The following is a 12110-nucleotide window of genomic DNA, read 5'->3' on the forward strand; positions in this document are numbered from 1 at the left end:
GAAGGTTAATAGAATAGCTTAGCATAAAGACTAGCAGCAGGGCGAGACAGCTGGACAGCAACTTAACAGGTTGTTGGCTCGTACAGAATAATAACAGAAATCTAAAATGTAAATGTTAGCGAACCGCAGTGACTTACTGGAGTCTTGTCGCTACAGCGAGGTTGCCAGGTGTGCTGCCATTGTATGAGCACAGAGGAAGGTCAACTGCACCCACCTGATGCTAAACTAAGCCAAGCTAAATTAAGCTAAGCTAATTGCATTCTTGCTGTAGCTCCTGAACTTAATACTTAATACACAGACATGAAAAGGGCATTAATGCTCTCATCGAACAGTCTGTAATACTGCAAATACAGACATAAAATCAATAATTAAATTAGGACAAAATCTCCCAAAAGGTTAAACTATGAACTAACTTAGTTCCACAACCCAAAACAACCAACCAAAAAGTCACACCATGGGATTTTTTGCAGCATTTTAATCTCGTATAAAGTGAAGGATGTTTGATTTTCATCGGCAATATTATTCTCGTTTGAACATGCAGCAGAGCTTTAAATCAAAAGACTACAGATTAAATGTAAATGCATCCCCCTAAACATGGAGCTTAGATATCAACTAACTGCACTGCAGATATTTTTTTATTGCTGGAAGGGGGTGGCTGTTTCTTGGAAACACAATGGCATCATTGACCTACTGACCGCCGTCTCCCGGACAGTTAATAGCACGACAACTCAAACAAAACCCAGAGGTCTCTCCTGCAGGATATACACAATGGAAGTGCCATGGACTTACTGCTTCTTATCTCTTCTCTTGGCCCTGAAGATTCACACCGCTCATTCAGCTCCCGATTTCACTCGTAAGTGTTTTGTTTTCAATGTCAAGTATTATTATTTTTTGAGTAGGTTAAAATGCTGAACAGTTGTTTCTCAGCCATTAACTGTAACTGAAAAGGAAGTTTCAGAGAGATATTAAGCATCCTTGAATTTTTTCTGCATATCCTGCTTTCTAAACAGCTGCTGCAACTCATGGTTAAAGACCAGAGTGAGGGTGCTGCACTTAGACCTTCACATAATATATCCCTTTAAAGCATAAGACACACTGCAGCCTGCCTCCTGGCTATTATGATGGATGGCATTATGGTAACATTGATATATTCAGACAATGTCAAAGGTATCTCTACAAACAAATCTATCGTTAGCACTGCAGTGTATCTCTCCATCTGACCTCATCAGAGATTTCCATTTTTTGTGCGGCTGCAGGCTCTAAGGGGCTTAATAATAGTTCATTGTGAGTGAGTGCCTGGTACTGCCTTTCTTTTTCTCACACACACACACACACACACACACACACACACACACACACACACACACACACACACACACACACACACACACACACACACACACACACACACACACACACACACACACACACACACACACACACACACACACACACACACACACACACACACACACACACACACACACACACACACACACACACACACACACACACACACACACACACACACACACACACACACACACACACACACACACACACACACACACACACACGCACACACACACGCGCACACACACACACTAAAAAAAGCATCTTATAGGTCACAATGTTATTTATTTTTGGGGAAGGGAAATCATATGCCTTCTTATTGAAAAGCAAATCTGAAACTGTCGTTAAGTAAGTTTAATAGATTTTCTTCCATATTTTAAGTAATTGGGTGTAAGAAATATATTACAAAGATGTCCTCTTTAGCAGAAATTAACCCTTGTGTGGTGTTCATATTTTTGTTATTCAGCCAGTGTTCGTGGGTCTGGTGGACCCACTGCCTTTTTGGGATTCAATTCAACACAATCAAACTATTTTATGTTAAAATACTCAACAGATGTTTACTTCATCCTAATTACAAGCAATATAAACAGCATATATGGTTAATATTTGCCCTTTTACATTTGTTAGATCACATTAATGAATTAAAGTGCTACTAGTTTTTTTGCCTGCTGACCGGCTAGTCCTGTGGCTTGTCTTTTTTTTGTAACTAGCTGATGCTCAATCTCATCCTCTTCTTCAAAGTCACTCAGAATTCTCCGCACTTTTGTTGGCCCCAGGTCCAGTGGACCCGAACATCCTGTATGTAATATAAATGTATAGGGGGGGTTTAGTTGGTGGTCATTGAAAATGTGTTCTGATATATGTTCTTCACAGAAAATGAGCCAAGGCCATTGAGTGAGTTTGAAAAAATAGTTGATGAAATCATTTTTCTTTAGATAAATAATGAAAACGGGTCCCACAGACCCAAACACCATAGAAGGGTTGAGTCAATGTCCTTCTTTGATTAATATTGGAAACAAATATAATATATGTTGAAGAAAATCAAAAATGTCTCACAATGAGAAAAAGCATGTCCCACTGTATTTACAAAGGACTGAGTCTTGAAAATAACATCTAACATTTTGAGCTAAAACTGTTGTAAATAAAAAAAGATTATATGACCACTTATTTTGATCAATAATCTCCTTTACTGCCATACAGTACGTGCGAAGATGTTCTCTGTCAGTGCTATATCAGTAGAGCGCTCAGGATGTGCTTTTCATGGTAGACCAGGACAGATAAAAAACACATGTTCAAGATAATAGCCTCAGTGTCAGGACAAAAATAATGTAGATTTTCAGGAGTTGTATGCTAACCAACTGCTTTTATTGTAGTCTACCTTCACAACATCTTGAAGAACCACACGGCTCATGCTTGTGAAGGAGACACGCTCATCATCAAGTGTCCCTCCAGGACGTCTGTGGCCGTCCTCTCGGCTTTCTATGGACGACGTGTTCCTAATCTGCATTTGTGTCCCTCTGCAAACACAAACACAACTGCAGAGGAGGATAACGAATGCACTTCCCCAGTCGCTACCGAGGTATCCCGAATGTGAAATCAGACTATGTTTAAATAAAATGCTCTGGAGATTTAGAGTACTGTAGTCAACAAGTTTCCCTGTCCTTGCAGAAAGTGCTGTCAGAGTGTCAGGATCGGCGGTCCTGTCACATCCCCGTCTTCAGTCCAGTGTTTGGGCAGGACCCCTGTCCTCTCACCAGCAAGTACCTTCTAGTCTCCTACAAGTGCAGACCAGGTATGTTGCCATGGTCCTATATTTGTAATGTGGAGAATCATTGACTAAAACAGTAGTGTCAGTGTGCCAACAATTCATTCAGTTTGGTTGCTAAAAAAAATATATGAAGCAATAGCAGAATTGTTTGTTCGGCATGTTCAAGATTATCATGCAAACAATCTAGGCTTTATCGTATTACAGAGATAGTTTGAATGTTGTGAAGTGGGGTTGATTAGGCTACTTATCCATATTCAGTGTACTATGTACTGTAGATGGCGGGCAGCATTCCCCTGTTTGTAAAAACTGACATAATTTATTAAGCATATACTGCTGTGGACAGGGGCAGCAGAAAAACCTATTACGACCAAAAAGCAAAGCATACCTAAAAAAAGGGGTCTAAGGAAATCCTGTATTTGGAAATGGAAATGTAAGATTTGATTTGTGATTTAAGAGGTACTGGATTATCTACACTATATTATCATATTTTGATAGTTAACATAATATTATTATCTCGGTTTTATAAAATTGAATTATGATCTTTATCGGTATATTGCGACAGGGAGCCTTCACACAAAATATGTCATTCATGAGCTAAAACATGCCAAGTCTACTTACTAAATTTGCATGGAAATACTCCTTTCTTTAATGGTGTTTATATGTTATCTGTTCTTCAGAGCACCACCGCAGCAGGCTGGTGTGTGAGAATGAGCGTCTGAGGCTGACTTGTAAAAACGACACCGTCCTCACCATCTACTCCGCCTCGTTCGGACACCTGCTGCACGGCAGTCCTCACTGTCCCCTGGAACCTGGATCACACAATGACATGGGTCTGAAACCTGCTCCTTCTCTGCTAGTGAAAATATAGTGGAACAAATATCAGTTCTAGGCATAAGTGGGGAGTAATTAGTGGGTCCTATTATTTTAGTTTGGTTTAGTTTAGTTAAATCAAGGATGATGTGTACATAAATACAATAGTCTTAAACATTAAAAGAGATGATTCGTAGAGATGGCAAATTTAGAAACCATTTGTATGACAAACTACTACTGTTACAAATGTATATTCAAAGTAATAAAAACAGGTTGTCTAAATAATTCTGACATTCTGATAATTTTTCTTTTATTAACATGAAACAAAGAAGGTTAATTTGTTAGCATACAACCGAGCTTAGATTTTATACCAGTTAATAATGTTAATAATAATCAGATTTCTAAGAATAAAACCATTATTTATCATACTAACCTTTATTTATTTCAGAGTGTCTGTCCTCCACGGCTCTGAGGAAGGTGTCACGACGGTGTCACAGCAGAGCGAGCTGCTCACTTGTGGCCGACACCCAAACCTTTGGGGACCCGTGTTTCCCCGGCACCAGGAAACACCTGCGGGTGTCCTTCACTTGTGGTACGTTACAAACTAGATGTTACTGCATACAGCACCTCCTTAAAATACATTTATTTATATCTTAGGGACATTTCAGAAATGTTACCTCAAAAACATTCAAACTGGTAATGGTTCTATACAACTGTATTTTATTGTGCATTTTAATATGAAATGCGTCTATCAAATTGACTTATCTTATTGCACTATTCTAGGGCTTTTAACACAACTGTCTATTATATAACATCTTAATTATCCTAATCTGTCTATCAAATTAAATTCTCTAATTGATTTTTTTTTTTATATATATAATAGTTTCCCATTTTCTTTCTAAGTATAGCTATGAGTTTTTTTTTTTTCCTTTTAATATTATTTTGTAATTCACTCAATGTTATTGTTAATACATGTTGATGCTCAACTCAAATGTAAATAAAGTTTAAATTATTAAATGTACGCTTCACCTTCAAAAATGTCAAATGTTCTATTTAGTGCCCCGGTATCTTCTGGCAGATGTGAGTCGAGGGTCAACTGATCCTTTCATGATCTCAGACTACACACATGGTGAGAGAAAGACTCCAAATGCACAGGTTTTTGTAACATGCAGCAGACTTTGACTGGTGTCTGAGCCCAGACTCCTCTCACCTGCAGGCGGATGGTACACTGGCCCCACCTACAGGCCTCATAACGTGCTCTTAACCAACTCTCTGGAGATCATTGAAAAAATGTTGGGTATGTGCAGTGACGCCTGTAGACCTCAGGCTATAGGGTTGCATGTACATGTAGATCATACTTTAAAAAGGCCTGTAAGGTTTGATTGCATGTTTTAGTCCTACAAAATTGACACAGTGACACAAAGCAAAGGAAATAATTAGAAGTGTATAAGCCTATATCTTTCTTCTTCTCTGCATTGTAGAGCCCTCGTCAATTTTTCTATGCAGTAATACAGAATGTGCAAAAATATTCAGATGACTGCTTACTATGTTCGAAAAGATGCCGTAGATGTTTGTGTTGATCCTTACATCAGTCAGCCTTATGCTCCCTTTCAGTTGATTACAGTAAATTAAAATCAAGCGGCACATGCATGAAAGCTGTTAAAGTCTTTTTTTTACGTCATCATTGAAAGGTTATAGTCCAGCAGATATGTGAAAGAATTGTGTTTTTGATGATAAAAGCATGACATTTGGCACACTGTTAGAGCATGCCCTAAGGAAGATTTTTGGCTATAGGGCCATCGCAAATTTGTCCAATGGCGCCAATTTTGAAAGTGGCCGCCACTGGTTGTTATTTTACCAGTAGTTTAGGATCTAGACCACCTAGGATCTTGATTCTGGTGGCTAATCCTACATTTTCAAGGATGGAGAATGCATTGGTACTATTTACAACATGCTAGAATGTAGCTAACTATATGTATAGTATTCAGGGAACAGAATACACAGTAAACCATGAACATATTTATTATGGTGAAGTCATACATGTTACATAATATATATGAAATATTACAGGTTTTTAACTAAATGCAGACTTAGTTCTGAAAACACAGTCCACCACAGTGGCAAAGGGCAGTGTACTGAATTGCTACCTTGACACATTCAGGAGGAGTTCACAACAGGCCTGGGTCGCTTCTGGTAATGTGGTCCAGTACACTTCCCATCCACCTGTGGCCTTCCTCTTCCACCCCCAGTCACCTGGAGATGGGAGTTCAGGGGCTGCAAACATCATCTGTCTCCAGCAGTGACCAGCTTGGAAGGCAGCTCTCTTTGTGTGCTGAATCAATGCTGCTTGTGTTGGGGGGAATCCTTCAATTGTTCTACCTTTCTGGGTGAAGAGCTACTTGCATGCCTGATTGACTGACTTCTGGCTGCTAGTGCGGTCAATACCACAAATCGCTCCAGAGGCTCCATCCAGTTGTGTACGGAGTCTGGGGTGGCAGCCAAGGCACAGAAGGCTCTCGTGACATCATCAAACGTCATCCATGTATCCCACGCCGTCTTCTTGCCCCTGCCACCAAAAGATGACACTGTCACATCCAGTAAATGCATGGAAAATTGGTAAGGCTATGCATCGATCTGGACGTAGTGACCTCGCCATCTCATGAGCTGCTAAATGCAGAACACTCTTCCCAGCTCCAAAGGCAACCCACAGCAGTGATGCTAAGGGATTGGGCTGCTGTGATTGCCAGTACTACCACATCCGTGTCAACTGTGCGTATTGACACCTTGCATACCCTTCCTTCACAGCATCTCCTAGGTGCAGTAGGATGCGGGTATCAGCCTCCTCATGTGTGCATGTTGCAAGTACTGATTATTTGTTTGCCAGTGTTGAGGGCTGTCACACTGGTTGCCAGGAAGACGAACAGTTCAGCCTTCTTGTCTTCAATGCGCAGAAACTCTGGCCAGTTTCCAGGAATGACACTGGATGGCTCAACGCGGCTATGAACTCCCTTCCCTCTCTTGCTGCGTGTTTCAGCCTTCAGACTTTTGGGGAAATATTCATCCCACACAACATCAATTCTGCTGACATGCTCCAGCTGAGACAGGATGTATGGTGAGAACGCTTTCTGCGCATAATAAAAAAACGTCTTAGCAGCACTAGGTCGTAGCATGTTCCCAAGAGTAGGCCCATCAAGGATGAAGCCTTAACTGTGGGGTAGGATGCATTCTCTTGTAAAGAAATCAGGTCCTCCAAACAGCCCACCAAGTCTGACTTGGTACCAGTTCTGAGCTTGCCCATTTGTGACAATGATGATGGACATGCCTGGTTTTCAAGTATATTATATTTCACATAATTAATCCCAAAAAACTCATCCAGACTTCCATCACGTATCTCAGATACAATGTACAGCCTAGAGAACAGAGAACAGTCATTCTTCAGAGATGAGAGCTTTTGTTGGGACCTGGACTTCTCTCGGACTGGAGGCTGGCTGAATAGAGGGAGGTTTTTCCTTTTGATGGGATCTTTGATGGGCTTCGTCTGTTTGACCAGGCGCTCACTGACATACAGTGGAGGAAATAAGTATTTGATCCCTTGCAGATGTTGTAAATTTGCCCACTTAGAAATAAATTAACAGTCTATAATTGTAATGGTAGGTTTAATTTATCAGTGAGAGTAAGAATATCAAAAAGAAAATCCAGAAATTGACATTATATAAAAGATACAATTTGATATGCATTAAACTGTGGGAAATAAGTATTTGATCCCCTTGCAAAACATGCGTTAGTACTTGGTGGAGAAACCCTTGTTGGACAGCACAGAGGTCAGACACTTCTTATAGTTGGTCTTCAGGAAGGATTTTGGTCCACTCCTCTCTGAAGTTCCTCTCCAAATCCTTAAGGTGTTGAGGCTGATTCTTGGCATCTCAAAACGTCAGCTCCCTCCACAGATTTGGGATTAAGGTCCGGAGACTGGCTAGGCCCCTCCATCACCTAAATGTGCTTCTTCTTTAGCAGCTCCTGTGTTGCCTTGACTGTATGTTCAGGGTAATTGTCCTGCTGGAAGATCCATCCATGACCCTTTTTCAGTGTCCTGGCTGAGGGAAGGAGGCTATTGGCCAAGATGTTACAGTACATGGCCCTGTCCATCCTCTCCTCGATGCAGGGAAGTCGTCCTGTCCCCTTAGCAGAGAAACACCACAAAGCATAATATTTCCACCTCCATTTTGGTCTCATCTGACCACATCACCTTCTACCAAGCCTTCTCTGAATCATTCAGTGTCAAATTTCAGACAGGCCTTTCATGTTCTTCTTGAGCAGGGGACCTTGCGGGCGCTGCAGGGTTTGATCCATTATGGTGTAGTGTGTTACCAATAGTTTTCTTGGGTCTGTGGTCCCAGCTGACTTGAGATCATTAACAAGTTCCTCCCTTGTAGTTCTTGGCTGACACCTCACCTTTCTCATGATCATCAATAGCCCAAGGGGCGAGATCTTGTGTGGATTCCCAGAGCGAGGGTGATTGATTGTTGATTTGATTTTGTTCCCTTTCATTTCCGAATAATCGCACCAACAGTTGTCACCTTCTCCCCAAGCTGCTTGCTGATGGTTTTGTAGCCAATCCCAGCCTTGTGCAGGTCTACAATCTTGTCCCTGAGGTCCTTAGACAGCTCTTTAGTCTTGCCCATGGTGGAGAGGTTAGAATCTGATTGATTGATTCTGTGTACTGGTGTCTTTTATACAGGTAACAAGTTGATATGAGGGGTACTTTCCTAAAGGAAATGTACTTATGTAACTGGTCTGTGGGAGCCAGAATCCTTGTTTTTTGCGGGATCAAATACTTATTTCCCACAGTTAAATGCAAATAATTGTTTATCTTTTATATAATGTAATTTTCTGGATTTTCTATTTGATATTCTTACTCTCACTGTTAAAATAAACCTACCATTAAAATTATAGACTGTTCATTTCTTTGTAAGTGGGTGAATTTACAAAATCGGCAAGGCATCAAATACTTATTTCCTCCACTGTAGGTGTCATACCCGTCCTGTCCGAGTTTCTCAATCTGGTTCAGAGGGTCAATGAGTGCTGCATCTGCAAGGTCTCTAGTATCCAGTACAAGAAGATATTCACTGCTTATTTCACAGAATGGATTGCCCATGTCTTATGGCACCATCTTGTGCAAATGCCATTTGTGCATGTTTGGTCTGCTCATGGTGCCGGGTGTCAGTCTTATTTCACTTCTCAGTGGAGGCCTCAAACTTCACACCATCCAGCGTCGCAGAGCTGCAGGGTTCTCGGTCAGGCCTACAGCATCACTATCACCTTTCACAGAGGCATTGTTCTGCTCGTGGGCCTGGTCAATGGCAATAGCAGAGAAGCTGCGTGTCGTCTTCTTCACAGCAAAGTTTCCTTTCAGAAACTGTCCATGGACATCAGGATGATTATCTTTTAGCACAATCATGTCACGTAAGTGGACTGGTATCCATCCGGCATAGTGGGTGTGTCCCAGAGAAAGGAACCAAGACACACTCTTGGTCAAGGCATTTATGTCAAGTAGGAAGTCGGCCTCTCTTATTGATCGCACATAGATCATCAACTCTATTTCCAGCTGCAGGATGATAGACCAGAAGTGGAACTGGGAACACGACACTGCTCTTGTCCACCCGCTAACCCTCCAGGAGGTCGCCAAGTACCTTTAGGGCTGCCATCTCAATGTGAAACTCAACAAACATCACAATAAAATGATCTTCACTTTGAGTTGCTGGCCAGCTCCACTGGATTTGTTTAGCCACAGCGTATAGAGGTTGATCCAGAGTGATCTGACCAGGATTCAGAATCTCTAATGCCTGCCTTCCTCATCGATGGAATGACGAATCATGGCCACAGATTTGGCCTGGTCGTAGAAGAGGGGAAGTGAGTGTGACACTGCTCTCTGGTATTGTATGACCGCACTAGCAGCCAGGAGTCAGTCAATCAGGCACGCAAGTAGCTCTTCACCCAGAAAGGTAGAACAATTGAAGGATTCCCCCCAACATAAGCAGCATTGATTCAGCACACAAAGAGTGCTGCCTTACAAGCTGGTCACTGCTGGGGACAGATGATGTTTGCAGCCCCTGAACTCCCATCTCCAGGTGACTGGGGGTGGAAGAGGAAGGCCACAGGTGGATGGGAAGTTTACTGGACCACATTACCAGGCCTCTCGTGAACTCCTCCGCTGTGGATGCAAAAAGGGGTGCAGTGGACAATGCAAATGTGTCAAGGCAGCAATTCAGTGCAGTGCCCTTTGCCACTGTGGTGGACTGTGTTTTCAGAACTAAGTCTGCATTTAGTTGAAAACCTGTAATATTACATATATATTATGTAACATGTATTATTACTTCACCATAATAAATATGTTAATGGTTTACTGTGTATTTTGTTCCCTGAATACCAGCTACATATAGTTAGCTACATTCTAGCATGTTGTAAATAGTACCAATGCATTCCCCATCCTTGAAAATGTAGGATTAGCCACCAGAATCAAGATCCTAGGTGGTCTAGAATCTAGATCCTAAACTACTGGTAAAATAACAACCAATGGCTATTGGCACCATTGGACAAATTTGCGATGGCCCTATAGCCAAAAATCTTCCGTAGGGCATGCTCTAACAGTGTGTCAAATGTCATGCTTTTATCATCAAAAGCACAATTCTTTCAGATATTTCACATATCTGCTGGACTATTATACAGTTAAAGCATGATAAGCTTTTTTTTATTCTCTTATTATCCAGAGCCAACTCTGACATCTTAAATGTTGAATATCTCTATTTGCACACAAGCTTACTGGTTAAAAGTGTACACAACAATGTAAATATGTATGGTCAGGATGTTTAGCAGGATGGATATCTGTGTATTTTCAGTGTCTCATGCCACATTTAGATTTTAGTGTGATTCACAATCATCACGCTTCTCATTCTCCCTCAGATTTCCCAGAGCGAGTGGCTCTGTACTTTATGGTTGGCATCTGTGCTGGTCTGGTTTTCCTGCTCTGCCTGTTTGGTGTCCGCTCCACACTGGTGAGGGATGTTAAAGATCTGGTTTCTGACCTGAAGGAGGAGCTGGAAGCTTCTCGCAGGAAACGAAAGGAACTCATGCAGGATCTCTTTGACGATGACATCTCAGACACAGCGTCCTTCCGTTGCCTGACACAATCCTACCGCACTACAGAAATCCTCAGTCCTTCCACTTTGACGGTCGAGATGGTTGAACGTGAGGTGGAACAGACGAGGGATCTGCCCAACGGAGACATTTGGCCACATCGAGACTCCAGCCCTTATGCCATTCATAAGATTAAAACCTACAACAACTGAGAGAAGTCACATGTACAGTTGAAACTATTGCTAAATAATCCTTCTGATTACATTAAAGTTTTGGACTGAAATTGACTTTCAAAATAATGAAACTTTTTTATCCATGTTTTGTCATTTTTGTCAAAGTGACTATTAACAATAAAGAGTTAAATACAATGTGTTACATGAATTGTTTATGAAGATTAACAGTAGAATATTTGTTCATGAAGGTATTTCTTTATGAAATGTAACAAATGGGACAAATGAATATGCCTCGGGAAGTTTTCTGCATATTTGTTTTGGTTTTAAGATGTCACATACAATGTCAAACCAGTAGCCTATATAGTGTACAATCAACATTGTAAATAATAATAGTTGTTTTAGTAGAGTGAGAAATTAGGTATATTTTAAGTGATGTTTCCTAGAAAGTCCTTGCCCAAATGTAGATGCTTTATTTGAGTAAAGGTTACAAACCATTCTTTAAAAATACTACAATGCCTACTAATAAAAAGGTTAAAGCCCTGAATTCAAAATATTGTTTAATATTTTCAGCAAAATGTTTTGAGCGTGAAAAGTTAAACATATTCATCATGAAAAATGACACTTTTTAAATGTGTTCATTTATTATGAATCCTTCTTTTTTTAAATTTGGAGTTTTTTTTATGTTGTAGCTGGTAAGGTGTGGCAAAAAAAGAAGACAAATAAGCTAATTTAAGTATAATGTACTGCATTTAGCTTAGTAGCCTCATACTGCATCACATTTAAAAACATTACCATACATCTTGTATCTAACACCTCAAGTATAGAGCTGTCAAATGAATGTAGGAGAGCAAAAATGCAACAAAAAAAGCCAG

General features: G+C 40.8%; 1 protein-coding gene across 2 annotated transcripts; it reads left to right on the plus strand.

Annotated features, from left to right (window-relative positions):
* Positions 1-655: 655 nt before the first annotated feature.
* On the plus strand, positions 656-11433 carry LOC117453378 (protein eva-1 homolog C). Of its 2 annotated transcripts, XM_034092201.2 has the most exons (8): positions 656-853; positions 2727-2932; positions 3022-3145; positions 3799-3951; positions 4380-4523; positions 4989-5060; positions 5148-5228; positions 10892-11433. In XM_034092201.2, exons 1-8 carry the CDS (start codon positions 769-771, stop codon positions 11275-11277), a joined length of 1251 nt encoding a protein of 416 aa, XP_033948092.1. In that variant the 5' UTR covers positions 656-768; the 3' UTR covers positions 11278-11433. The 2 variants fall into 2 exon arrangements, with proteins under 2 accessions (XP_033948092.1, XP_033948093.1); XM_034092202.2 differs by lacking the exon at positions 5148-5228 and having other exon boundaries at positions 664-853.
* The last annotated feature ends 677 nt before the right edge of the window (positions 11434-12110 follow it).

Source organism: Pseudochaenichthys georgianus, chromosome 10 (assembly GCF_902827115.2).
Source record: "Pseudochaenichthys georgianus chromosome 10, fPseGeo1.2, whole genome shotgun sequence".
NCBI lineage: Eukaryota > Metazoa > Chordata > Actinopteri > Perciformes > Channichthyidae > Pseudochaenichthys > Pseudochaenichthys georgianus.